At 39.7% G+C, this 26,029-nt stretch overlaps 2 protein-coding genes across 7 annotated transcripts in view; both read right to left on the bottom strand.

Moving 5' to 3' along the window:
- The window catches only part of LOC144643118 (uncharacterized), a 34,131-nt gene extending 15,915 nt beyond the window's left edge, over nucleotides 1–18,216 (bottom strand). The window contains exons 1-9 of one of the 5 annotated variants that reach the window (XM_078502269.1): nucleotides 17,942–18,216; nucleotides 16,627–16,650; nucleotides 15,239–15,295; nucleotides 14,296–14,367; nucleotides 13,756–13,816; nucleotides 9,644–9,840; nucleotides 1,491–1,638; nucleotides 840–938; nucleotides 483–568 (exon numbers count right to left, since the gene is read on the bottom strand). In XM_078502269.1, the coding sequence (XP_078358395.1) occupies nucleotides 483–568; nucleotides 840–938; nucleotides 1,491–1,638; nucleotides 9,644–9,840; nucleotides 13,756–13,816; nucleotides 14,296–14,367; nucleotides 15,239–15,295; nucleotides 16,627–16,650; nucleotides 17,942–18,076 (879 nt within the window). In that variant the 5' untranslated portion in view covers nucleotides 18,077–18,216. The remainder of the gene's footprint in view (nucleotides 1–482; nucleotides 569–839; nucleotides 939–1,490; nucleotides 1,639–9,643; nucleotides 9,841–13,755; nucleotides 13,817–14,295; nucleotides 14,368–15,238; nucleotides 15,296–16,626; nucleotides 16,651–17,941) is intronic. The other 4 variants (XM_078502267.1, XM_078502265.1, XM_078502264.1 and 1 more) reach the window with 4 other exon arrangements.
- A 599-nt stretch (nucleotides 18,217–18,815) lies between these two features.
- LOC144643095 (ankyrin repeat domain-containing protein 53-like) lies at nucleotides 18,816–24,715 on the bottom strand. Of its 2 annotated transcripts, none has more exons than XM_078502234.1 (3): nucleotides 24,423–24,715; nucleotides 22,291–22,490; nucleotides 18,816–20,393 (listed from the first exon to the last, which is right to left on the bottom strand). In XM_078502234.1, the coding sequence occupies exons 1-3, from the start codon at nucleotides 24,624–24,626 to the stop codon at nucleotides 19,709–19,711; spliced, it is 1,089 nt and encodes a 362-aa protein (XP_078358360.1). In that variant the 5' UTR covers nucleotides 24,627–24,715; the 3' UTR covers nucleotides 18,816–19,708. The 2 variants fall into 2 exon arrangements, with proteins under 2 accessions (XP_078358360.1, XP_078358361.1); XM_078502235.1 differs by lacking the exon at nucleotides 24,423–24,715 and adding an exon at nucleotides 23,526–24,302.
- Nucleotides 24,716–26,029: the final 1,314 nt, after the last annotated feature.

Raw genomic sequence — 26,029 nt, 5'->3', positions numbered from 1 at the left:
CCGAACGAGAAATGTGCGCTCTTCCTATAGTTCCAGACCCTGCGCTAATTTTGATTGTTTAGTAGGCGTGGCTACTCACGCAGCTTGTTTCTCGATCCTGTGCTCAAAGGGGCTCACTTTGTAAATTGAAAACCATGCAAAAGTTACACGCCAATGTCAAACCGAATTTCTTTGTGAGATTTTTGTTTCCGATTTGCACAAACCGTTGACCGACCGGTTTTCCTACGTTATGGTGAGCAACCTCTCTTCACAACCGTCAGCTGCATTGCCCCTTACCAGACCTGCAATTTTGGAAGTCCAACTACATTTTTAAGCAGTCCTTTAAAAGATGTCCCTCGTAACAAGATAAAAAAAAGCATGCACTAATATAACTGCAACGATTCTTGATACCCTGATGACCAAGCCACATTGTGATACTTGTAGTTTAATTATATCAGCCACGGTGACTGATAGCACTGTATTCCAGCCTAGAGTACATGTACCTTCTTTCGATCCAATGTAAATGCTTCAAAGCCTGAATCGTGTAAGCCTGCGGCGAGCCACAGAATCCCATAGTCACATGTTTTGCCTACAAAACGTCCAAATGTGGGTTAGTATTATACTGTTGTTTCAAGGTGTTATTTGGGCCGTCACGCAACGCCTTGGAGAAGCGTTGCGTGACCACAGCGAAGAGCACTATAGTTTAATGAGAAAATAGTTTCTTTTCACCTGAAAATCATGCGAAAAAATTGTTTCTTTTACACAAATTTGTACTTTTTGGAAAGAAAAGGAAATAAAATATAATAACCATCTGCACAGCAATTAATGGCCGCTGTAGCTGTCACTGTATATATACTTACTTTGTGAGGCCATTCTCCAAGTTAGATGTCCTTGAAAACTTTCACCAGCCGGCCTTAAGGTAACCTGGATGTCACTGGGAGGGTCCAGATGATCTTCATCTAAAATATAACGATAGGCAAACATGTGCGAAGACCCTAGAACTCGAGATCACGTGACAACAGTGGCCTTGTTAAAATAAAAGCCATTGTTAAATCACATAATGGCGAGAGACTTTTATTTTACCAGTCAATATTCTTAATTGTCTGTCTTATTTTAAACTTTTTCTCCTCGACTCTAAAGGACCGGCCAAACGCACGCAAAATTTCAACGCAACATATCGCAACATTGTTGTGCACAACATGTTGCACGAGTTTGGCCACCCTGTTGCAATATGTTGCAGTATGTTGGATGGCGCAAATCGAACTAGTGCGCATGCTCCAGCGCAACAAGGTTGCACGAACATGGCCAAACGAGTACAACATCATGTAACATGCAAAAATGTTGCAAGATGTTGGGAGAAAAATTTGACCATTTTCAAACTTGGTCCAACATCATCTAACATGTTGCAGCAGGGTGGCTAAACGATTGCAACATGCTGTGCGCAACAATGTTGGGATATGTTGCGTTGAAATGTTGCGTGCGTTTGGCCGGGCCTTTAAGAAACAACTCACCACTTAACGTGGACATCCACTCTCCAACACGACGAAACTCTTTTGAGCTTCCTCGAACCTGCAACCCCTTGGATGTTACTATGGCAACAGCCATTTGCATCGTTTGGCCCTTGGGTAGGTGTTGTGCATGCAGCGGTAACTCATTTGACTGTTGATTGAAGAAAATAACATATCTTTATAGAGGGGCCTAAAGTGGTAAAATGGAAACTGGGATTTGGGCAAATTTTGATTGGAAAAATTGGGATTTGGTCACTGGGAATAGGAATCACAGACAGATAAACAACAGAACTGGACTGGGATTTTGAAAATTTGGGAAAACAATGGTTTGGGAAATGTTTATAGTGTAAGGGCCGAATCGCACTAGCGGACAAATTTTGTAACAATTGGAAGATTTCATCATTAACGTGTCACTTGTTACAGAAAACAAGTGCGAGTGCGTTTTTTGAGACCTAGAACTTGTCCAACGTTTCAGGAAAACAAAGAAGCAGTTGTCTTATGATTGGTCCGCGTTGCACGCGCGATAGATTTTGTCAAACAATTGCAAAAACAAGTGCGATCGACTTGTTTGACAAGGTCAAATTTTGTCAAAACGGACAAATCATCAAAGGGGCCGATGTCCTGCCTCAAGGCAGGACAATTCAAGACAAGTCGCATTCCCATGCCCCTCGTAATGCCAGATAACAATACATTGTTGATTGGCTATTGTGTTTGGCCCAAATTGCACCGAAAAACAACACGCACTCAAAAATTGTTGGGATAGTATGCACAGTGATCTGGCTCTCACAATCATAATCCAGCCGCAAAATCTTTTCGCGAGAGGCAAAGCATATTTATAAGTGAAGTGTTTCGGCCAAATGTAAGAATGAGAAAAGAAAAAGTTATCTTGAGACGACTTGTTATTCTACTGCATGAAAACACGCGTACTCTAAATGCGAATTGTTTTAGAATGTTTTACCGCGTTGTATAGTCCAGTCAACTTAGTATTACACCCAAAACAAATTGCAACAAAAATAAAACATGCCTTATTCGACTTTGCATATATTGAGGAATAACATACTAAAAGTCACCGTGAATCGGAGTATTGGAACCTCGTCTTTTTTGCGATATTTGAACTACAATAAAAGATGAGAAATTTAATTTATGCATAACTAATGTGATTTTTACAAGTAACATTGAAGGGTCCTTATCGACAGAAATAATCAAGCTAGCAAAACCAAACAACGACAAGCCAACAAATCAGTTTACAACAAATGTAGCAGTTATTACTTATCCTATTTATTGCGTGAAATGACATTACTATTCTGCCCTTTTTGGTACCTTAGCGAACGTACTACCAGCGGCCGGATTCTGGCATAGATGCAAGTATAGTAACAACGTTCGCTAATCGGATATTTCATTAAAAAAGCTGAGTTTTCTTCAAAAATTAAAGGTACTGAAAACTGATAAAGTATAATTATACCTTTTTGATGAAAGAATAAACGCTGGTCAAAAAAGTTACCGTCTGATCACTAGAATTGCGGCAAACAATTATGGCGGTAGTCTTGGATGAAACCCTTAACATAATCTGTCAGAAAACGTAATGCGTGAATTTGCTCCCCCAAAACCCTTTCTGCTTAATGGAAGGTGCCTATAATTCCAAGAATCAACACTGATTGATCTTTGCAAAAGTCCCCCGAGTGACTGAGCCGTCACAGACACCGGGGACACAACCCCGGCGTAACTATGGGCACGCCTCCATCTCTGCACTTAATTCTTTTACAAAAGGATGAACAAATTCTTTCAGGAGTAGCAGAATGATTTTGGACAAAAGAAAAAGGGTTAAAACATTTGGAAAAAGTTTGGTAACAACCTGCAAATGACTTGATAAACATGAATTCAAACTTTGAATTCAAACAACAACAACAACTTTATTCACCCTAAATATTTACAAAAGGAAAAGACATATATATGGTATTAATAAATAATTAAGGGTCTGGTGGCCTGAAATAACTGAAGAGTTTAAAAGGGCAGGCAGCCAGTGACAAGTATGGTATCACTCTATCCACTCAATATTAGCATTTGTATACAGCCACGTCAAATGCTATACAGTTTTGTACGCCAATCGTCACATTTGTTCAACCACTGCGGTGGAAAGCATCAGCTCATCAACAGACACGCCTTTTTCTCGCTGTTTTAAAATCCTTTTTAAAAAATAAAACAAATATTTTAACAGGATTAACCCATCAGTACTTTGGAGTACTGTTATCTTAGGGGTCCTGTAAGATATATTAAAAATTTAAAAAGATGACTTACAAAGTTTAAAAAAAGTTTAGAAATGTTAAAAAGACAACGGTTAAAAACAAATAAAAACTTATGAATAAAAATTACAAATAAAAATGTTCTATAACTTTTTGTTTAAAAAGAAGTCTAGAGTTCAATTTTTTCTTGTCCGACGGTAAACAATTAAAAACTGACGCTCCTAAAAACGAAAAACTCCGACGGCCAAACTCTAGCTTCATTCTCGGCAGGACATAAGCCATACCTTACTCATGCCATGTGCAACTAGGACACTGTATGTATGACGTTATTTCCAGTCGTTACTTTACATTTGTTTCAAAAAATATGGCTCTGCCACTGTATTTTTGGATGGTTATCGAAGAAGACCAGCCACCAAATATGACTCACGATAAAAGGGTCAGATGTGTGATAAGCGATGCATGATGTTAGATTTACTCGGGAAAGAGTGTATGTTATAAAGAAAGATTTCCTTTCCAAAATGTGAAACAAGATAAGGTTCGTCGCGCTACTACCTCTGTATTTTAAACGACATAGTAATGACGTATTACATGCGTAGGGTAATGCCGAAGTCCTTCTGATACAAAATACAGTTGTCACAAGATGCAACACTTTAATAGTTGGAGATTATACATTCCTCCTTTCACTCTCTTCAAGAGCAGTGGACATAAGATAAGATAAGATAAGATAAGATAAGATAAGATAAGATAAGATAAGATAAGATAAGATAAGATAAAATTTTATTGAACACTCCTAAAGAGGTTTTTCAGTGAACAATACATGAAGTTGAATAAAATGTAAAATTTAAAATGTGTACACTAGTTATATATTATAAAAACAAAATAAAAAGAAATAGAAAGAAAAATGAAAGAAATAAGAAAAAAAATTAATTTAAAAACTCGCTGAGAAGCTTTGTCTTCAGAGCTTTCTTAAAAATATGATCCTTTCCGTAAAAGCCACTGCAACAGCGTTAGGGCGGGCGGTTATGTCTGTTCAGAACATTTCGATAATCTCAGTCCTCTTCGTGCCCTTGGACACAAAAGGCCGTTACGAGATTCCGCCACTGCTGCCTGTTCTTTGCATTCTTTGTCAGCTCTCCCCAGCTGAGTCCGCTTTCCCGCATCTCTTTTTCAACTGTCCGCCGCCAGGTCTCTTTTGGTCGTCCCCTTGCTCTTTTTCCAGTTGGAGTCCAGTGCAGAGCAACTCTGGGAATTGATGATGGATCCATCCTGAGGACGTGTCCGATCCAGCGCCACCTTCTCTTCTTCACCTCGGAGCTGATGTTGTTTGTTGACGTTGCCCGGCGTAGCTCGGCGTTTGAAATGATGTTAGGCCAGAAGATGTTCAGAATGCGGCGTAGACATCGATTTTGGAATGTGTCAAGTTTGTGGCAAATGGCTTTTGTGGCCTTCCATGACTCACACCCATACAGCAACGTGGTGAGAACGTTACTCTTGAAGAAGCGGAGTTTAGTCTTTAGGGTGATCTTCTTGCTTTTCCAGATGTTCTTGAGGGAGGCAAATGCTTGCCCTGCCTTGGAGAGCCTTGCTTTAATCTCTGGCTCTGAGTCTCCATCGGTGGTCATCTTGGAGCCAAGGTACGTAAACTCGTTGACTTCTTCAACTATCTTTCCATGCAGGGTGATCGGCGCATCTGAGGGATGGTTCATTCTCATGTGTTTTGTTTTCTTGGGGCTGACCTTAAGACCAAGCACAGCAGCTGTAGATGCCAGACCTTCGGTCATGGCCTGCATGTCTGTGTGGCGATGGACTAAGAGGCAGATGTCGTCTGCAAAATCAAGGTCGCTGAGCACATCAGAGAGAGTCCATCGAATGCCTCTTTGATCTTGTGTAGTGTTCTTCATGACTCAGTCAATACGGAGACAGTATGCACCCCTGCTTTACGCCCGTTTGAATGGTAAATGGCTCTGTCACCTGGTTTTCACAGATGACCTGGGCGTGGCAGTCGTGATACAGCATCCTGATGATATTCACTACCGTGGATGGTATTCCGTAGTGTCGAAGGATGCACCATAGCGTTTCCCTGTGGATGCTATCGAAGGCTTTTTCAAAGTCTATGAAATTCGCATAGACTGTGCTGTTCCATTCCTTCGCCTGCTCAAAGATCTGCCTGAGAGTAAAGATGTGGTCACTGTAGGATCTCCCTTTACGGAAGCCAGCTTGCTCTTTACGAATGTCCTTCTCCAGGGCAGCAGTCATGCGCCTTAGTATGATCTTGCTGAACACTTTGCTTGTGAGTGTTACACCCCTCCAGTTGTTACAATCAGATAAGTCTCCTTTTTTGGCAAGCCTTACGATCAAGCCAGTCTTCCAATCTTCAGGCATGTTCTCGGAAATCCAGATTTCTTGGACATTTCGATAATATTGGACCTAAAATCCTACATGTTTTCATCAGTGATCACTTTGACCATTTAACTCGACTTGTTGCAGTACATTTTAGGGTGAAAATATTAAATCCAATTTAAAATACAGGCCAAATTTTTCTTACTTTGATATTTTAATTACTGCAAGACAAAAATATTCTGATTTCTTAAATATTTTTTTTATAAATCTGAATTGATCGGAACATATTTTCCCGAAAAATCAATGGCGGCTATTGGAATTAAATCTGTGACGCCATCATTACGTCACACATGAAAACATTTGTGTTACTATATTGGTAATGAATCAATCAGTTGTTATATCAATTTTGGTTTAGCTGTCTTTATTATTCGTGGAATTACAGACGCTAGAACTTTGTTTTATTTGGTTCCGCCATATTACATACCAGCCAATTTGGGAATTTCGCCAATGGTTTGAAAGTCATAAAAAATACAAGGTTCCAATGCTTAGATTTACGGTGACTTTCAGCAGCGTATTCTACACCAAATTTGAAGTCAAGAACAGTTGCAATTGTTGCAATTTGTTTTGGGTGCAATACTATTTTGACTGGACTAATTGGCGTACAAAACTGTATAGCATTTGACGTGGCTGTATACAAATGCTAATGTAGAGTGGATATAAAGTGATACCAAACTTGTCACTGTGGTTTAAATCAATTTTGAATTCATGTTTATAAATAATTTGAAGTCATTTGCAGGTTGTTACCAAACTTTTTCCAAATGTTTTAACCCTTTTTCTTTTGTCCAAAATCATTCTGCTACTCCTGAAAGAATTTGTTCATCCTTTTGTAAAAGAATTAAGTGTAGAGATGGAGGCGTGTCCATAGTTACGCCGGGGTTGTGTCCCCGGTGTCTGTGACGGATCAGTCACTCGGGGGACTTTTGCAAAGATCAATCAGTGTTGATTCTTGAAATTATAGGCACCTTCCAATAAGCAGAAAGGGTTTTGGGGGAGCAAATTCACGCATTACGTCTTCTGACAGATTATGTTAAGGGTTTCATCCAAGACTACCGCCATAATTGTTTGCCGCAATTCTAGTTATCAGACGGTAACTTTTTTGACCAGCGTTTATTCTTTCATCAAAAAGGTATAATTATACTTTATCAGTTTTCAGTACCTTTAATTTTTGAAGAAAACTCAGCTTTTTTAATGAAATATCCGATTAGCGAACGTTGTTACTATACTTGCATCTATGCCAGAATCCGGCCGCTGGTAGTACGTTCTCTAAGGTACCAAAAAGGGCAGAATAGTAATGTCATTTCACGCAATAAATAGGATAAGTAATAACTGCTACATTTGTTGTAAACTGATTTGTTGGCTTGTCGTTGTTTGGTTTTGCTAGCTTGATTATTTCTGTCGATAAGGACCCTTCAATGTTACTTGTAAAAATCACATTAGTTATGCAAAAATTAAATTTCTCATCTTTTATTGTAGTTCAAATATCGCAAAAAAAGACGAGGTTCCAATACTCCGATTCACGATGACTTTTAGTATGTTATTCCTCAATATACGCAAAGTCGAATAAGGCATGTTTTATTTTTGTTGCAATTTGTTTTGGGTTAGACAACGAAATGGCTTATATTGACTGGACTATGTACTGCATATTTGATGTTTGCCCAAGACGGCCGTGATGAGAAATGTACAGGGATCCCAGAAGCACGTGCAGAGCTATTCTTGGTTTTCACGTGACGTCATCAAAATTCTAAATCCAGAATCGCGAGCCCCCTGACTTTTTATCCTTCACTAGCTATTAGACGTCCTTAATATATATCTTATTGAAGGTTTTCAGCTCGATAGCATCCACCGTCTTTGAGAAATAACATTTTGAATTTCGGAGTTTTGCGCCACACGACATCAGAATGGCCGCCTGAAGGCTGTCACGTATGCTTAAAAAGAATGCCTTATCCTGATATTTTTAACGATCTAAACAGTTGAGGCTTTACAAGAAGTGTTTATATGAATGTTTACGTGTTCACGAAGGTGAACTGACCGCGCTTTATAGCAGAAGTGAATGCCAGATGTTTTCATTGATTTCCGACGGCCATCTTGGTGCCCCTCCACATGGGATCCAACATGGCGTTTCCATACTGTGCTCTCTTAATTTGTGTTAAACATTATGACGGATTACTCGAGTACGGAATACCGTACAGACCTGAGACTTGGATACGTAGACTATCTTGTTATTTTCTACAACTTGTAAAATTCTTGATTTGTTTAACTTAATAGCTTTGGATTTATTTTTTGCAGCGCTTGACAGTATCGTTACTTGCGTGACAGTGAAAACCAGCAATTGTACTAATAATTACACCCTTTGTCCTCTTCAAAATGTCTCTGACTTGTCGCGACAATTTTGTTTCTGTCAAAAATGTCATGACATTTCAAACTTGTCCGCTAGTGCGATTCGGCCCTAACAATAGTAAAGCGAAACATTTTGAAGCAAGGTAAATTATTCGTTGTTTAGACAGACTATTAACAAAAACAAATGTTTTGTAGCGGCATGAAGGGGAAAATTAACACTGTTCAGTAGAAAAGTTGAGAAAGAAATCGAAAAAGATTGGCTCGATTGTCACGTTATTGCGTCACGTTTTAATTACCGTATTTTCTCGATTAAACGCCGGACCCCGATTAAACGCCGGCCTCGTATACAGTAAACGCCGGGTCAAAATTGCTAGTTTTTAAATAAACGCCGGGGGCGTTTGTTCGAGGTCCCGGCGTTTATTTGAGGTCAAGCTTAAGCTAACAAGTAAATATATTCTGTTTGTCACAAATCTCGATTGCAACATAAACTATCCAATCCGTCAGTAGTGCACCTTTGGGAAATAATCACCTTTGGATACCCAGGGACACTTTTTCCGGGCAGAACGAAGAGAAAAATCGTCCCGCCTTGACAAACTGCCCCTTGGTCTCGAAGTCTCGAAGATCGGTAACAATAAATCAATCTGAAAAATTGGCTGAAAATTGCAGTCCGTTAATAAACGCCGGGCCCCAATTAAACGCCGGCTTCAAATAAACGCCGGGTTCACGGAGCCAAGTTTGAAATAAACGCCGGGGGCGTTTATTTGAGAAAATACGGTATTGCGTTACTATAAGTATTTCGTTGGATTGGTCACGTAAACTGGTTTGTTCTGTTGTAACATTTCGCAAATCGTTTATAGGAGTCAAAAATAAAAACATGGCGTTACTCTGCCGATTGTGCTCCCACAAGTCCATATGGACTTTGATTCAGAGAAGAACACTTTTTGCAACTGACTGACCAAAAGAGTGCAAAGGCGAATTGCGCTGAATGGATTGGCAGTTTCAGCATAAAATTGGATGAATCAAGCTAAAAGGGTTGTAATCTTCCATTACGATCTCCCCCCTCCCCTCCCCCAAAGGCGATACTGCCTATTTTTGTGAATTCAAAGAAGCGTTATCCGTTTCTGTTGGCGCACGTTGTTTCATAAGGGTTTTCATGCACGACAAGAAATAGATACTTACTAATCCGAGGATGTCCCACTGATCAGTTTCACTGAATCGGTAAAAAATGATGAAGTACACCGGCTCAACTTCGGAGTTTTTACTAACAAGTTGAATCTCAAAGTTGATCAACAATTCATGTGACGTCCGACAAAAGAGGTAAGGACCTTTAGTATCAACGTTCCTTGTGTCATACCAAATGCCATTCGGTCCATCACCTAAAGTTAAAAAGATTAAAAGTATCAATACAAGAATTAAATGGAGCCACTCCACGGTGGGTGGGGTGGATGGGGGTACCCAGTTTTCTTTTACGCCAGGAGGCTCTGCCCCGACATCTAAACCATTACTTGTTTATAAAGCATTATTATTTTTTTTTTGTTTTTTTTTTTTTTTTCTTTTTTTTTGTTTTAAAATCTTCCCCCCCTTTTTACCAAAAAAAAAAAAAAAAACCCCCCCCCCCCTTTTTCCCCCCCTCGTGCCGGCTTCAGTATTTTCTTCGATTTTTATTGGTTCACTGGATTGTCGGTGTTTTTTGTGATTGGCCAGAGTAATTACTTTGGTTTTGGTTTTACGACACTCAACTGAAAACTGCTCTAACAGAAAGGTAAACCTTTCATATACCTACAGAAGGGTTACTGCATCTCTTTTCTTCATTTTTCATTTGATAAGCCCTTAAAATACTGAGATGGGCCAACAGTTCGGTGGGTCTGTTCGAGATATTTTAAAAGGCTCTTTTAAATACCTAAATAACAGTTTTCCCTACCCTTTTGTATACTCCAACTCGTGAAATCCCAGCCATTTATGTACCTACAGCCTGAAAAAGGTATTCCTTTCGGGCGGAACCTCCTCGTATAGACCACTATAAGGAGCGCCCCTTCCTCCCGGGGGAGCCAGATGCTAGTCCATCAGAGGACTGGATTTGTTCTCGGTCGTCTTGAGCTTAAATCCTTGGCGGTGACGCTTTTTTTATAGCCAACTGGTCTGCCATCTGATAGTTGGGATTGTTAACTATGTTATGTCCATTTACAATACCTTATTATAGGAAATTAACGCTTTATGAAATTTACGCGAATTTCAAAAATTCGCGTTAATTTAAGTCGCAGTAATTTTTGTTAACGTTAATTTCCGCGCAGTTAATAAAGTGGATTGTTAATTTCCGCGACGTTGATTACCATTATTTTTTCCCCAATTTCTCGAATCTCGATACAGTCCACATGAGTCCAGACGTTCTAATCTCCTAGGAAAAAGCAGTATTTCATCAGGGTGGAAATCTACCGGTATCAGTACTGAAACTGTTAAAGTGCCTATGAAGTAAAAAATAACTTTGCTCAATTTGCTTGTTTATGTCTTAGTTAGCACGAATATGCGTGTTTAAGATATCAAAAGCGCTTTTTTCTAGTATTTTTTGAGCCTCGAAGTTTGGATTTCGCAATTTGAAGTGGGTCCTTTTCGCGCGCGGCCAAACGCTCCGGTTTCACCGGAAATGACGTACTTAGTGGTTCTAAAGACACCAGGATTATGGCGTAAAGAGAGCAAAGAGGGCTGACGAAAGCTATATTTCGGCTTTTGAGTCAAACAAAGGCAATTGCACAAACGAAACTGCATCAAATACACTTATTTCCTTTGGTGAAGCTTCGCAGAGTAAATGGAAGCGAAATTTCAATGTGTATAGTAAAGCTATTCGTTCTGATGAAAACGCAAGAAGAAACGAATCTGTTCCGTCGGCAGTTCAAGGATCGCTGTTCTCAGCAAAAGCTCTTCCTTGCCACAAATGAAACGATAAAGTCATGAAGCGAAGAGGAAATTTATCAAAAGAGTTATCTCTGTAAAGGATATGGTGGTCTCTCTATATCATTCTGCCCTGACTAGCCGAAGAAAGATTTAGCCAGTAGTCGCGCCAGGAGTTTACAATATGTTACACAGCTGGGTACAGTATACGTGTTATTCTTTTATTATGAGACTTCGTTCCTCAAAATTTAATTTGTATGGTTAGTAGATCGTGTTATCATTCGTAAGGTAGCAGTCGTTTCCTTTCCCAAACGATCGATCGCCAGACGCAAATGTGAAATGCATCTGTGAAAGAAGCAAAAATATGGAATGTAAATTCGACTTGAGTGAGTTAGAAATGCTTGTTTGTTTTCAAGTAGCGCGCTTCGAAGGTTGTCATTCACGTCTGCATTTCCGGTAGTATTCTATGGCGAATGCACTTTTAAACAATACACTGAGATCTTGCAAAATCTTGGACAAATTTTACGGCTGCCTTCGCCGGAATTATTTGCTGATAAAACGCACTGTAATCAGGATTTATCGTATCCGGATAAAGAAGTCGACGGTTGAAAATATACCGTAGAGCTAACGAACCATAAAGAGCAACCACTGCAGTTCTGTTTATTCTTGAAGAGGAAATTTTTGGTTTCGTTCAAGTCAAAAGTGCTAATCTTGAGTTTGAAGAAGTGTTATCTTGCCGTGTTGTCAAGTTTAAAGAATATGTCACTCTCACGCTTCGGAGAAATACGTCAGTCCACTGTACTTTCCCACACAAGAACACAATCAAAATGAAAGCGAGCAACTGATCGCTACTTGTATTAAAATCATCAAATCGTTATATAATACCGAATAACCACCGGGATAGGCGTACCGTAACCTGAATTTACACATTCGACAAGCAAGCAACCTCGGCGCGGCAAGCAGCGCTCGTTTCAATTCCGAAGCACATTGCGACACTGCGAAACCACTCACAAAACCAAAGCCCGTCGATGTATGTGCTTTTGGAAACAATAAAAATTCTAGTTATTCATTTTTTATAGGGAATTTCTCATTTAATCTGCTTCGCCGAACTTCGTCGTCCTAGTCGACCCGCGCTTGTGTGAAAGAGCGCTTGATCGGCTTGCGGCGGTTGGACAGGTCCGACTGACTACTTCATCATTTAGTGTCACGATATTTCGTTGTGCGATTCTTTCTGTTAGAAACCCGCTCTGCCAAGTCCGCAGATGGCAACATATCGTTCTTGTTGGACAAGATTTCGATTTATCAACGAAAAAGCAGCAACAATCTCAGCTGAAGTAGTGAACTTCACTATGTATCAACAAAATCTAAGTGTAAACTGATCCGTGGAACCACTAACTACGTCATTCGAGCCAAATTCGTGTCCAGTCTCCGGACCCACTGTTTTGTCTTACCGAGGGCACTTTAGGCGGCAAAAAGTCCGATTTCTCTCTCTTTGACATTATTCTTTTTTTAACTTTACGGAAAGTAGACATAATAAGCTACCAAAAAAAGCAAAAACGTTTTTTACTTCATAGGCACTTTAAGCGCTCAGATTCCTTCGCTTAGCCCATACGTTTGGCTAAAGTATCACGAACATTGTTTCCGTCTCGGATTATTCGCCTAGTGTTGAAATAAACTTGTTCCTGTCGTCTCAACAAGTGTCTTTCTTGGTTTAAGTCGCGTTAATTTCCTTCATTTTGAAATGTTACCCTCTCTTTCGAGTTAATTTCCTTTATTGGGAATTATCTTTTCCTTCGATTCGCGTTAATTTAAGTCGCGTTAATTCAAATACCTTAATTAACACAAGGGTTAATTTTTTATAATAAGGTATTTTTTTTCTCTTTTTTTTTGGCTTCCCTGTAAAATAGCTATCTCGAAGAGATTTGAAGCTAAGTGCATGACCACGAAAAACAACATTTTTAGAGACTAACCTAGTCTCCTTCACAGCCGTTATTTGGGTCGTCACGCAAGGTGGGGGAGGGATCGTTGCGTGACGAGCCCAAACAAGCTAATGTTAAGACAAAATGGTTGAAGGAGGTGGAGTTGTCCAACAATTCGCCGGTATCAATGAGATTGAAAGAGATACTCAGTGAGAGAAGTGTCCTGTTCAAATACAGAACAAAATGACACTGGCCAGGAATCAAACCTGGTCGCCCTATCAAAAAAAAGCCCAACGCACTCATATTTTAAAAATAAACTGTAAGACCGTTTCATGCTGTAAAGGCACGTAGGCACGGAAATTTCGTAAAGTTTGTTTTAGACATAATGAATTTCACGGTAATGGGCTCCCGTCCACGGAAACTGTAAGTTTACCAGAATAATAAGTTTTTTCTTTTCCTATATCAGGATAAAGATGTCATCAGTACCTGAGTTAACAACGCGGTAAAGCAAGTCACATCCCTGCTTACATGGGTCTCCGTGGCCAGTCTGAAAGAAATTTTATTAGAAGCAAGGTTAGTGTGTGAACAGAGAGGTTTTTCTTCAGACAACGAACTGAAGGCTAGTTCTTTGTTTTAACCTCAGTGGGTAGCTCTCTGTATGAAAGAAGATGTCTATGTCGAAAGGAGTGAGATCCTCTGGATGGTAGAATTGACTCAAAGCTAATTTCCATTGTGTTTGATCAAGACTTCCCTGTAACAGTCCAGTGGTGGATTCTCTCTTTCATTTGCTGCAAAATAACCCCCCACCCCCCCCCCACCGAGTATGGAAGTAATCCACTTTTACTATAACCTTTGCTCCATTTGTCGGTCATGAAGGGACCAATCTTCACTTCGACCCCAATCTTCCTCCGCTTTGAACACCCCTAGATCTAAATGTTGTGTGTTCGAGAAATGTCAGTGAACACTTCACAGGCGAAGCCTCATACAAAACACGTTTTTAACTTCGTTTAGCAAGTGATTACTTACTCTTTTGCACTCAGCCAAACATTCATTGTACGTTCTAACTCGTGCGTCCTCGAACTTTAATGGTTCCAAACACTGAAACAATTAGACAGCGATTAACGCCTGTTAAATTGAAAAATTTAATAAATTTCTTTTAACGAGGGTTTCAAATTTAAACCTGCGGTCCTCAAGTGTCAGATCGAACTAAGGGAATTTAGAAGAAGGCAGAGAAGGCAGAGAGAAATCTCACGATCGGAGGAAAGCGAGAACCAAAATCAAAATTAACCCGTGTACATGTGTATCGCGCCCAATGTTCCATACCCGTAGCGCGTCTGCAAATAAGGTCTGTCATTATATATAGCCTGTATTTTGATACAATACAGTATTTACTCGAATAAGCGCCGCCCCCGAATAAGCGCCACCCTCGAATAAGCGCCGCATTTGGGACAAAAATGTTAATAAGCGCCGCCCCCGAATACGCGCCGCAGTCCCGATGTTGGCTGCTTTATTAATAAATTTTCCCCCCTTAAAAAAAACCCCAAACCCCACTTCTCTCTTCACAAGTGCCAACACGGATTGTACAATCATTAATTTTCAACAGTTGCTGTCTAGATCCGATAGACGCCCCCCCAACCACAAAAAAAAAACTATATACGTAATCGATCCTAAGACTCTCGATTTTCTTCGAACCAAAAGTCGTTTCCCTTGGATTGTCTTCTCTCAGTCGAACACTCGAGATTTCTCGAACCAATTTTCCTTCTCTTGGATGTTCGAGAAATCGGGTTTACACTGTATGCCATGAACCTTTGACTAAAAAATCTTTAGTGAGCCGCCTGTGACTCACTAATTGACGAGCTCTAAATATCATGAGCTACTAACCTTTAATGGTTCGCACGTGATTCAGGAATTCTAATCTGATTTTCATGGGATGGGATACTGTTTTTTCCAACATCTATTAATGGCTCACCTTTGCACATTCATTGGGGCACTTGTAATGACGAAGAGTTTCAATAATCCCTGTTTCCTGTGGCATTAATAACGATGTATGAATACATTTAACTAATACAAACTAATAGAGTAATTGCGACCCCCCCCCCCCCCTCCCCTCCTCCGTCCCACAATCCCACTCCCTCAAAAAATAAATGGGGTGTCCTTAAAATGTCAGCTGTTGTATTAATTTTTGTCACCTTTTAAGGAGGTGAGTGCCTCTTGTTAAGGGGGGATATACTCCCCGAAAATTTGGGCGGTGGTGTGGAACCCTATTTCAGACCAATATATACAATTTTCCCCACCCTTTTTCAGACTTGATCCAAAATTTGATAAATTATTTTAGACCACGCCTAATCAGCAACTTGTGGAAAGCCCTAGCCTCGATCGGTTTGCGCATAGTGGTTTGCGTCAACAGTTTCGATGGATCAAATTCAAGTTTTAGGCCACCTCTTTCCTATTAGTCTGTACCCAAACCACGTTTTAACAATTTTCAGGACTTGTAAAGTACGTTTTAGCAAGGCCAGGCCACTATGAGTGGATTTACAATTCATACCAACACCTTCATGGGATTTTTAAATTGCACTAAATCTTGGTGATACTCGGGCCCCTTTAACTCTTTCACCAAAAATTTGGCAACAGTGTATAAACACTCTTTAGTGACATTACAATGATATTAGTAAATTGATAGAGAACGGCTTCACCGTGAACAGGCCTAGGCCCAATCATTTCTCTTCTGTGTTCTACAGGTTTTACATTATCAATAGCAACAAAACCAGGCACGGATCGGTTTCCACCGTTTTCCGGAAATCGGTCAAATTTTCTATTACAAATATACATTTTTAGTGTTTAAGAAAATTTCCAAGTCTTAATCTCCAGAAAACAAATAATTTGTTATCATCCTGTCCGAAAATACCCAGAAATGGCATTTTAGGGAGTCAAAATCTATTTATTTTTTCGGGGCAACATGTTACTCATATTCCCAGAACTGGAGGCTCGCCCTTTCGGTGCTTCTGTTATCGGGAGATGGTCATCATTTTTTCTGGATTCGCGCCTGAAAACGTTCTTTCTCGCGGGTCTCTGTTACATGTGCAATAAACACCTTATTGTTACTTATTTTCGCGGGACTTAATTTTCGCGATTTTCGCGATTTTTAGAAAATCGCGAAATTAAAGAACGCGAAAATTTATTTCAAACGTTTCCTATTGTATTTTTTATGTTAATTGCGTATTTTTGGCCAAATCGCGAAAATTAAGTCCCGCGAAATATGCACGTTCCATTCTCGCGAAATTAAGTTCCCGCAAAAATAAGTAACAATAAGGTAACTGAAGTAAATTATATATAACAAAAAGTTTTTATACTACTTACATTTGTCTCTTCTGGTTCACCGTACTTCATTAACGACACATGCAAAGATAAAATTCAAATTATAAATCGGCCAAACCAAATAAATGACTGAGCAAATAGTGTAACTTTTTGAATTGGTGGTCAAAACTATCCTCATGCGTATAAAATCTTTCAAACGCTATCAAAAGTGAGCTGACTAGTTAGTATGCGTTCTCGCGAACTTGACGGTCGGAACACCGAGCGAAGCAATATTTATTATTTCGCCAAGGTAGGTGAGTTGGATCACTACAAATTTTCACGCGCTCTCGAAATTAGAAATAACGTCGATATACTGAATATTTGAAAAATTAATAATTATACTTGAATGGGCAAACTGAAACAAAAACATTCTCATTACACCTCCGCAGATTTCAAATATATCCGGCTCATTTCAAAACACTTTCACAGATTAAAAACACTTTTGTTTTGAAATCCGTGAAAATCTTTACCTGTTTAGAGTGGTTTTTATCTCACGGCCTTATGCGCCTACTGGCGCGACGAGACATGATGATGATAACTGATCTGTAAACTGTTCTAAAATCATACGTATGTGATCACTTTAGTGGCTCAAAAACGCAAAACTTCTAAAATCATACGTATGTATACAGTTTTTAACTGTAATGTGTAACCCTCATTAAATAAAGTTGTTATTATTATTATTATTATAAAACGATTTCACGGATTGTGAACACCTCTCTCCACCGAAAACCCCTATTTGAGCCTCTGCGGAAAAGAAAGTGTACGCAACCACAACAGATTTCAAAACAAATCAAGATAGTGCTAAAATTTGTGAAGTGTTTGCACTGATGTACGGAATCACATTGTTAACTAGGTATTTGTCATTTGTTGAAATGATCTTTATTTGCCGAAACGTTTCAATTAGAGTTGCTTGTCGCTCTCTTTAAAAGAACTATGATCTTTGTGTCACTGGGTCGGATGTGAACGAGTATCTTCATAATCAAAATGCGAATGAGATGTTTTGATCTGTAGCTACATCATCTTCTTCCTTGTAAACGTTACTTACTTCTTAATGTTTCATAAACTCTTCCAGCTTAAAATTTACCTCATTCCCAAAATTTTGAATGTTGGTTATCTCCAACCGTGCGCAGCAATTATTCAAGATACCTTCAAGCGAGTTACATTACATTTTTGTATCACCCTCATACTACAAAAATGTTCCTCAACAACGGGAGAAAATGATAGATGTTTCCATTTCTGTCGAGGCCTAACCATTAAGGCCTGCTTTTAGACTCATCGAAAGTCACACCGATGTCTCCGATTATAAGAATATACATACCATTTGCTCGCATTTCGAACCGCGAAAGTGTCCCTCCGCAACAAGCTTGTAAAATTGTTCAGTAGTTTCACCAAAGATTGGCAGGGCACACAGATAAATAAAAATAAGAAACAATGTTGAATTTCGTCCGTCCATCAAAAATAAGAACTTCTGTTTGCAAGGAAATGTTCTGATCGGCGCTACGAAATCGAGCTTGCTCTCAATGATAAACACGAAGGCAGTTTGTGTCTGACTGATTAGATCAGTCGATAAACATTAGGCATGATTTCCTGTTTCCAATTAGTTTCAGATCGTGACTTTATTGTGCATCAATAAGTTATTCATGGCTTCTGGGAAAAATAAAGGTTCTTTTCAAAACACACGTGACGTCAAAGTACTGAGGGCTCACATTTGATGTTTTGTGGTACTTTATGCCATCCTGCGTCTAAGGTCCTTTCCACATTCATCCATTTTCGTTTGGAAACGGAGTCTTCATCCCGGGGCGGGGGGTAGGCATTTCCCGATTATATATGCTAGCATTTTTTTGGCATAATTTGGGTTATCGAGCATTTTTTTTTCACACTTTTTCTCAAAAAGGATTGTTAGCATAATTTTGCATTTCTTGCCCATTTTATCTTCATTTTTATTATCAAAGGCAAAAATTTGCTTGTTTTGGTGCTCATTTAGAAGCAAAATATGTAGCATTGATTTGATGAAATTTACATTATTTTTTAAGTTATGACAAGAGAGGATAAGGGTTATGATGTCACGAAAACTTTATGACGTCATAGTTTTTCAGTAATGCGAATTTCAACAAATCCATGCTACAGATTTTGCTTCTAAATGCACTCAACTCGTGGTGTTGATTTCAAACAGAGAAAAAAATAAAGCTATGTGTGTTTTTAGAGTTTTTAATGTTCTGGTCACGTGACTTACCAAATATGGTCATGATTAAAAGAAATGAAGGAAATTTCCAATAGAACAAACATGACCAAAAACTTAACCCAGGATACTATAAAGGGAGCCCAAGATATGGCGGTTTGAAGCCATCCATAACAACCATTTTCGCCAACACAGTATGACGGCGAATCTTAGCATTTTAATCTTAGTATTTAAGGTAGGTTTAAATTACTTTTAAATTTTATCTGATTAAGTGTGCCCATTTAGTGGTTCTTGTACTGCCATTTTAGCTTGACTGTCCACACCAAAAAGTTCGAAAAGATCGTTTTTGCTGTCCACACTAAAACAGGAAAACGGTGTCCTCGAAAGTATCCAGTGTGGAAGGGCCCGAATATAAAAAAAAAGCTGGAGTAAAACGTAATTGAAAATCTCTTCGATTTATAAGTCATATTAAGTAAAGACATACTGGTCCCTTGGACAAATCAGTTTGGACCACATGGGCCATTTCATTTACAATTATTGGTTATACTTCCTAATCGAAACATTTATTCAGTGGGACACGTTCCTTTTTCCTTTCTTAGATCATGCAGCTTACCACAGTTTAGACCCTAAAATTGTGGATTGCTTCTGCTCTGGTTATACTGAAATTTCACTAGAAGTTCATTAGAGAATTTCTCAGCCTGGCCTCTGCAAGTACATTTGCCACTGTTGGTATTTGCTGTTGTTTTAGCCGTCTTTTTAGAAATTAAAGCATACCCTACAAATTTCTCAAACCGACAAATGAACTAGATTCAGGAGCCATTAGAGCTTTACTACACGAAGTAGTTTCCACCGACCTCTTTCGACTGCGAGTTCTATTTATAGAGACTTTCCTTGCCTAAAACACTTCTACCTCAAAACGGGTGAAACATTTTTCACCACTCGAGACCTGTTTGGTCGTAAACCTTCTGTCCTTTGTCCCTTCCTTAGCTTAGAAGCAGAAATTCTCTCAAGTGGAATTAACTCAAGTTTTCTATCAAATTCACTGTCGTTATGTTCCGCTGTTCTCCTAGAAGTAAACAATGGCGCTCCGTCAAAAGAGTCATATTCCGTCTTAGATCGAACAACAATAGATGATTCTGCCATCATGGGTACAGGGGTGGGGCGGAGTGACTGTGTAGCACGTATCTCCTCAGCAGCCTTCCTTTCCTCAGTGGGGAGGGGTCCATACATGGTGGGCAAATCAGGAAACCCTTTTGTGTCAAGCCATCGCGTAAAAGCGAGTTGGCTTTCGTGTTTTCCCTCAGCTAAACGGATGAGGCTTAGTTTTTGCATTTCCTCCTCGAGTTGTCTAGCTTCTTTTTCTTTCTCTAGTCTTTCTTCCAGGTACTGCTGTTTATCTAAATACCACTGCTGATTGGCCAGAATTCGTGCACATTCCCTGTGGCCCCACACACGTGCTAAAGACATCGGCGTATGCCCGTTGCCATCAACAGCGTCAATGGACGCACCACACTTGATCAACTCGTGCAGACATTTTACATGTCCCTCACTTGCTGCCTGGTGTACTGGAGTTATTCCTGCATGTGTAGGCCTACGAAACAGGAAGCAATCATTACTAAATATTTCTTTCTGCTAGATCGAGACAATCGTGATTGGCTCAAATCTTACTGTCCAGAAATTAAAAACACAAGTACATGCATGTACATGTAAGCGTAGACGTAATTGCACGTGCCGTTTACACAGTAGTTATAGGGTAAGCTTGACTAAATAAAGGCCCTTTTATTGGTGTTGCAAGACAATGCAATCAATGCAATGCAGTGATGAAAAACAAAGGACAATAGACAATACCAAAACCAGCCCGTACAGCACAATAGCTATAAAACCTACAATAGTTTCTGTAACCTTTTAGAGACTTCTTGTATTTTTTTATAAAACAACTCCTTTTTAATGTAATTTCAAAACAGGACCCCATTGACACAGTGCGTAATTAATTGACACTGACAGGGTTATTCTGTATAAATATATTATTTATTATAAACACCAAGATATATCCAAAAAATAGCAAAGCCAATAATATACATCTTCATAAATTCAAAGTCCAAGTCCTCTATTCCAGGACTCCACACAAAAAAAGACACACAGTTATTACCAGTACATTAGGTACCCTTAGGTTTATAAATGGGTACACCCCCAGGTAAAAAATGGGTGTTTTTATCGTTTGCCAGAATGGACCAGTTGAAACGACTGTTGAATAATGGTAAGTGTTTTTAAAAATCAGCAAATCGACTGAAAGAGATGGCGCTTATCATTTATGGTTTACATGTACATGTAGTTTACAGTTTTGTTTTCCCTTGAGGAGTGACTGGTATTAAACAGGAGAAATAAACAAAGCGGAGGGGGAAAGGAGGGCTGGAGCCTGGGAGAAAAGGGGCAGGAGGTGGGAGAAGAGAGGGCGGGGGCCAGGGAACCAGGAAAATTGAAAAAACATTTCTTAATATATTTTGCAAAAGAAATGGTACATTAAAGAGGAAGGAACTACTACAGAAAGGGGTGGGAAGCAGAAGAAAAAGGTAGAGAGCGGGAGGTTCAGACCCCTTGTCCCCCACGATTAACAAATGGTACAGAATTCTCCATCAGTTCATGAAAATCAGACAAACCAGTCTGACCAATCAAAGTGTACCACCTCAAAAGATTATATTTTTCCTGGAAATTTTCCAGTGGGACATTGTTCCATTTGACTCCCACTTGAAATTCCCAGAAATTTTGGCTTAGTGGTACAGTGTAAGCACCCCACGTCTCAAGTACATTTGTTGTCACCTTATTTTAGATTATTAGTTGTGTTGACTTTGTGGTACCCTTATAAAACATTGCATTTGTTAAATGAAGGCAGAAGGGGACTGGGGCTTTAATAGAAAGGGAGGGGCTTATTAAATTTCTTGATCCAAAATGGGGGAAGAGAGGAGGGAGGAGGAGAGGGTGGCTTATTTCAGAGGAGGGACTGAAAGAGGGTTAAGCCGGGGGAACATTGTTTAAGACTACTGCCTGTCTCTCTCTTTTTCACCCAAAAAAACTCGTCTGTGTAAGTGGGGAATGGATATCGTTGTTGCAGCATGAGGCAAATTCCATGATATGTGCCAAGCCAGTGATTGATTATGCTTACTTTTTGGCCTGCTTCAATTTAATTTTACCACAAATCCGTACAAGATGTGCGTGGCCTATGCACACTGCACTCCAACAGTGGTCTGGGTTCAAGCCCTGGATGTGGTCATTGTCTTGTGTCCTTGGGCAAGACACATAACTTTCAAAATGGGTACCGGCGACATAATGCTGGGGGTAACTGGCCTGTGATGGACAAGCATCCCATCCAGGGGAGAGTAGAAATAATACTCCTCGTTACTTCATGCTACAGAAACTGGGATAAGCTCCAGCAAGATGGGCCACTAGGTTCGACCCAGACTTTATATTACAAATCCATACATGTAGCTTACCTTGAAGGATCTGCGCCTTTTCCCAGGAGATATCGCACACATCTAAGGCCTCTCTTTTTGGTGGATTTGTTGATTGCTAAGTGAAGTGGCGTCCACCCAGATGCACTCTGAAAATTCACGTCCACATTGTACCTTTCTATCATTACCTTGAGACACTCAAGTTGTCCATTCTGTGCTGCCAGGTGAATAGGAGCTAGGCCCTAACAAGACAATAAAGACTCAGTTACAGTGGTGGATCTAGGGGAGGGGCCCAGGCCCCCACCTTATTTTTAGGCCAAATAGAGGCCTGTATGGCCGAGCCATTACTGCAGGGTTTAGATGATCAGGCCCCCCACTTAACTTAAGGTCTGGATCCGCTACTGAGTTATATCCACAATTTGTGGGAGGCAAGGCGGCCTAGTGGTTAGTATGCTGGAATCGGGATCAAGCGGTCTGGGTTCGAGCCTTGGCCGGGGTATACTGAGTTGTGTTCTTGGGCAAGATGCTTTACTCTCATAGTGCCTCTCTTCACCCAGGTGTATAAATTTAATGCTGGGGATAGCCCTGTGATGGACTAGCATCCCATCTGGGGGGGGGGGGGGGGGACAGTAGAAATACTCCTTGTCACTTCATGCTACGGAAACCGGGATAAGCTCCAACCTGATGGGCTAATAGACTCCTATTGCCTACTATCCACAATTTTTCTTATACTTGTATTCCCTGAATAAGTATAAATATCGAAATAAATGGTATAAGCAATAAAGTTCAAGTTAAAAACTGAGTCAAAATGACTGCTCGCAGCAGGCCTAGGGGATGTTAGAAAGAGAACAATAAGATATAATCCAGTTGAAATCAAATAGTTTTACGAAATAAGTGACAAACAACTTCACTTGTTATGTTAAAAGCGAGCGCAACGTTCGATTCGCGTGCCATCTATCATTTGAACAACCACTATTTCCGCAGTTGCAGTTGCTATAATTTCGCAACATTATTGTTTATACGTGTTACTTTCTTCAGAGGTTTTGACCGACTCTAAGTCTAAATTCTTCTTACCAAATAAAATTGCGAATACGAATTACTAAAACGAAGCACATTCTAAGCACGTTTTCATGTTCATTCAAGTAGTTTAGAGAACATTCGAGAGCATTACAGTCTCTTGCCCAGTTTCCGGCCACTTTAGTTTGTAATTGCTATAACTTCTTATTTATGCATGGAAAGTTACTGATTTTTTGTTCAAAGACAGTTCATTTACTTACCTTAAAAGTGTACAAAAATTGGCTGTGCACGACAAGTATTAAAGAAATTATGCCATTTTTTGCAGAACTAGTAAGTTGCCCAGTTTCCGGCCAGGTGGTCCAGTTTCCGGCCGTCGAGGTAAAACACATTTTTCCCTACAACCGCTCGACTTAAACCGACTTGTAAGTCTCTTGGCAAACGAAAAGTAAGTTTCAATATCAGTTTATTCGAATTTGCTTTCTCGCCTGCCGTTTTATGGAATATTTCCTCGTCAATGACCCGTTACCTTTTCTTTCGCTTATTAGGACGCATTGGCAGTGTATACATATAAATGTTGTAGTTTATCACGCTATGCTTGCTTTAGTCGCTTTTGTACTCTTTGCTAGATTTCATTTCATAAATTTCTCGAGCAGGAGATACTAAAATTCAGTTATTTCACTTAATAAAAATGCTTTTGTACAATGTGCTACTTGGTGGCCGGAAACTGGCACAGCGAGTCCAAATCTTTGTTAAAACTCTGACTTCTGAAATTCAGAAACAGCTGAATTCTGGCTTGTGATGACAGAACCCCTAATCACTTTCATCTTTAATCTAAATTCTGTCAAAAAATTACGAAGCTTCTCGAAAAGTTTCCTACGAAACGAGCTCTTTGTTCATGTACGGTAGCTTTGATGTGCAGTGAAAAGCGCAAAAATTGGTCGCCTAACGTTTAATCGCGTAAACAAAGCTCGACCTTGCTCGTCCGTTTCTTGACCAAAAAGCCTGCCAGAACCATCAATTTGTAGCTGAAATGTTCCTTTTTCTGTAGGAAAGCTTCGGTGGACGAAAATAAAAGATAAATACGAAAATAACCGACGAATGTATTTTTTGGCCGGAAACTGGTACCGGCCGGAAACTGGGCAACAGACTGTACTTACGTGTTCTTTGGAAACAGAATACGCTTTGCGCGTGTCGAAGAGACTTTGCTGAAGCCACGTAACATCGCCGATCGCTGAAGCCATAAGAACATCGTCATCTATGTTTTTTTGGATTTTTATAGATTGCCTACGTCGCCGTCGCTGAACTGTTTCGCTCGGTTTAGATCTCATTTCTGTCAATGAATACCCGCGGTGTACCGCCATTTTGATGACTTGGAATTTGGTTGCTAAGTGTTGGTAACGTCAACTTATGGAAAACTTGGACTGGACTCAGCGCATGAGGGACTCGGACCAACCTAGCAAAAGGCCCGGGGAATATTACAATATTGTGGAAAAATTTCTACACAAGGAAAAATTTAATCACGCCCGCTCTCGGTGTTACGTGTATAGCAGCTTTTTTATACAGCTTTCTAGCAGCATCCATCCTTCAAAAGACAATGTCAAAAGATGGATGTAGAAAGATTGCTATGCACATAACACTGAAAGGGGATGTGATCATAATTTAAATTTTCATGCACGATTTTTGAGGTCTCCTTTACTCTTAATAAAGTCAATCTCATTTAAAAGGGTGCTTCTTTATTATCTTTAGAGAGGTAGGGGATTTGAAGTAAAAAATACCCCAGAGACAGTTTGGATTTCAGGCTAATCTTCCCAAAGATATACTTTCATGAGCTTCATAATAATTCATCAAACTAAAATTAAATGCTCAAACACACACACTAAAATTACATCTCCAGAACATAGATTGTTCAAAACTAAAGATGTATAAAACTTTTCATACAGTTGTGTATTGCTGTCAGTAATAATATTGGAAATTATTGTAACAAACTAGTGGTAACCACAGGTTAAAGAGTGCGGGCCTTGACGCACATAGACAAGGTACTGGTAGGCAGTGCCGATAAATTAATGACTGAAATGATAAAATGGACAAAAGACAATTATTCTGAGTAACGTGTCACGCAAGGATTTTTGCGGTGCAGTGTGAATTGAGATGTGATTTTTCTCAGTCGGTAAACTCGCTATGTTTTAAGTGTTATAACGAATTTCTCGACAATAACCGTTGTTGGAATCATTCGCTTTCCCGTAATTTATCTGTGTCGATAAATAAATGATAAAATGGACAAAAGACAATTATTCCGAGTAACAGGAATGCTTAAGTAGCTGCGAACCGATCAAAATTATCTTTTGATTGTCGATTTAGGAATTGTAATCGAGCACGCAGTGTGAACTGATCGGGATGTGAATTTTTCTCAGTCGGTAAACTCGCTATGTTGTCAGTGTTATAATGAATTTCTCGACAATAAGCAACACATAATGCCTTCCATGTGACAGAAGGTTTAGATCTTATGTGACAAGCTGTTGAGAGATTAACTTATTTTTCGCATTCGTTCTTGGAGAACAGATTTTTCTCTTCCGGTGTTACGACAAACTGTCGTGATTGACACATTTTCGCATTCCGATCGTGCTTAGTGGAAGAACAAAAATTTTCAACTTCCGCTTCTCTATTCGGTTTATAAACGTGGCGCGCACGCGTAAAACGCAATCCGCTGGTCACTGTCAAGATTAGGGTTGCGGGCCTCTCTTGGGCCCGCAATTATTATGCAAAG

Source organism: Oculina patagonica, chromosome 2 (genome assembly GCF_052425735.1).
Source record: "Oculina patagonica isolate OP01 chromosome 2, crgOcupat, whole genome shotgun sequence".
Classification (NCBI taxonomy): domain Eukaryota; kingdom Metazoa; phylum Cnidaria; class Anthozoa; order Scleractinia; family Oculinidae; genus Oculina; species Oculina patagonica.
Note: the sequence above shows the minus strand (reverse complement) of the source record. Positions and strands in the feature narration are given on the sequence as shown.

Coding starts and splice junctions, on each gene's coding strand:
- LOC144643095 (XM_078502234.1), bottom strand. CDS start 24,626: ATGGCGGTACACCGCGGGTATTCATTGACAGAAATGAGATCTAAACCG. Junction 22,491..24,422: donor ATTCTGTTTCCAAAGAACAC/GTAAGTACAGTC, acceptor TTGTCTTGTTAG/GGCCTAGCTCCTATTCACCT. Junction 20,394..22,290: donor AAAGGCGCAGATCCTTCAAG/GTAAGCTACATG, acceptor CCTGTTTCGTAG/GCCTACACATGCAGGAATAA.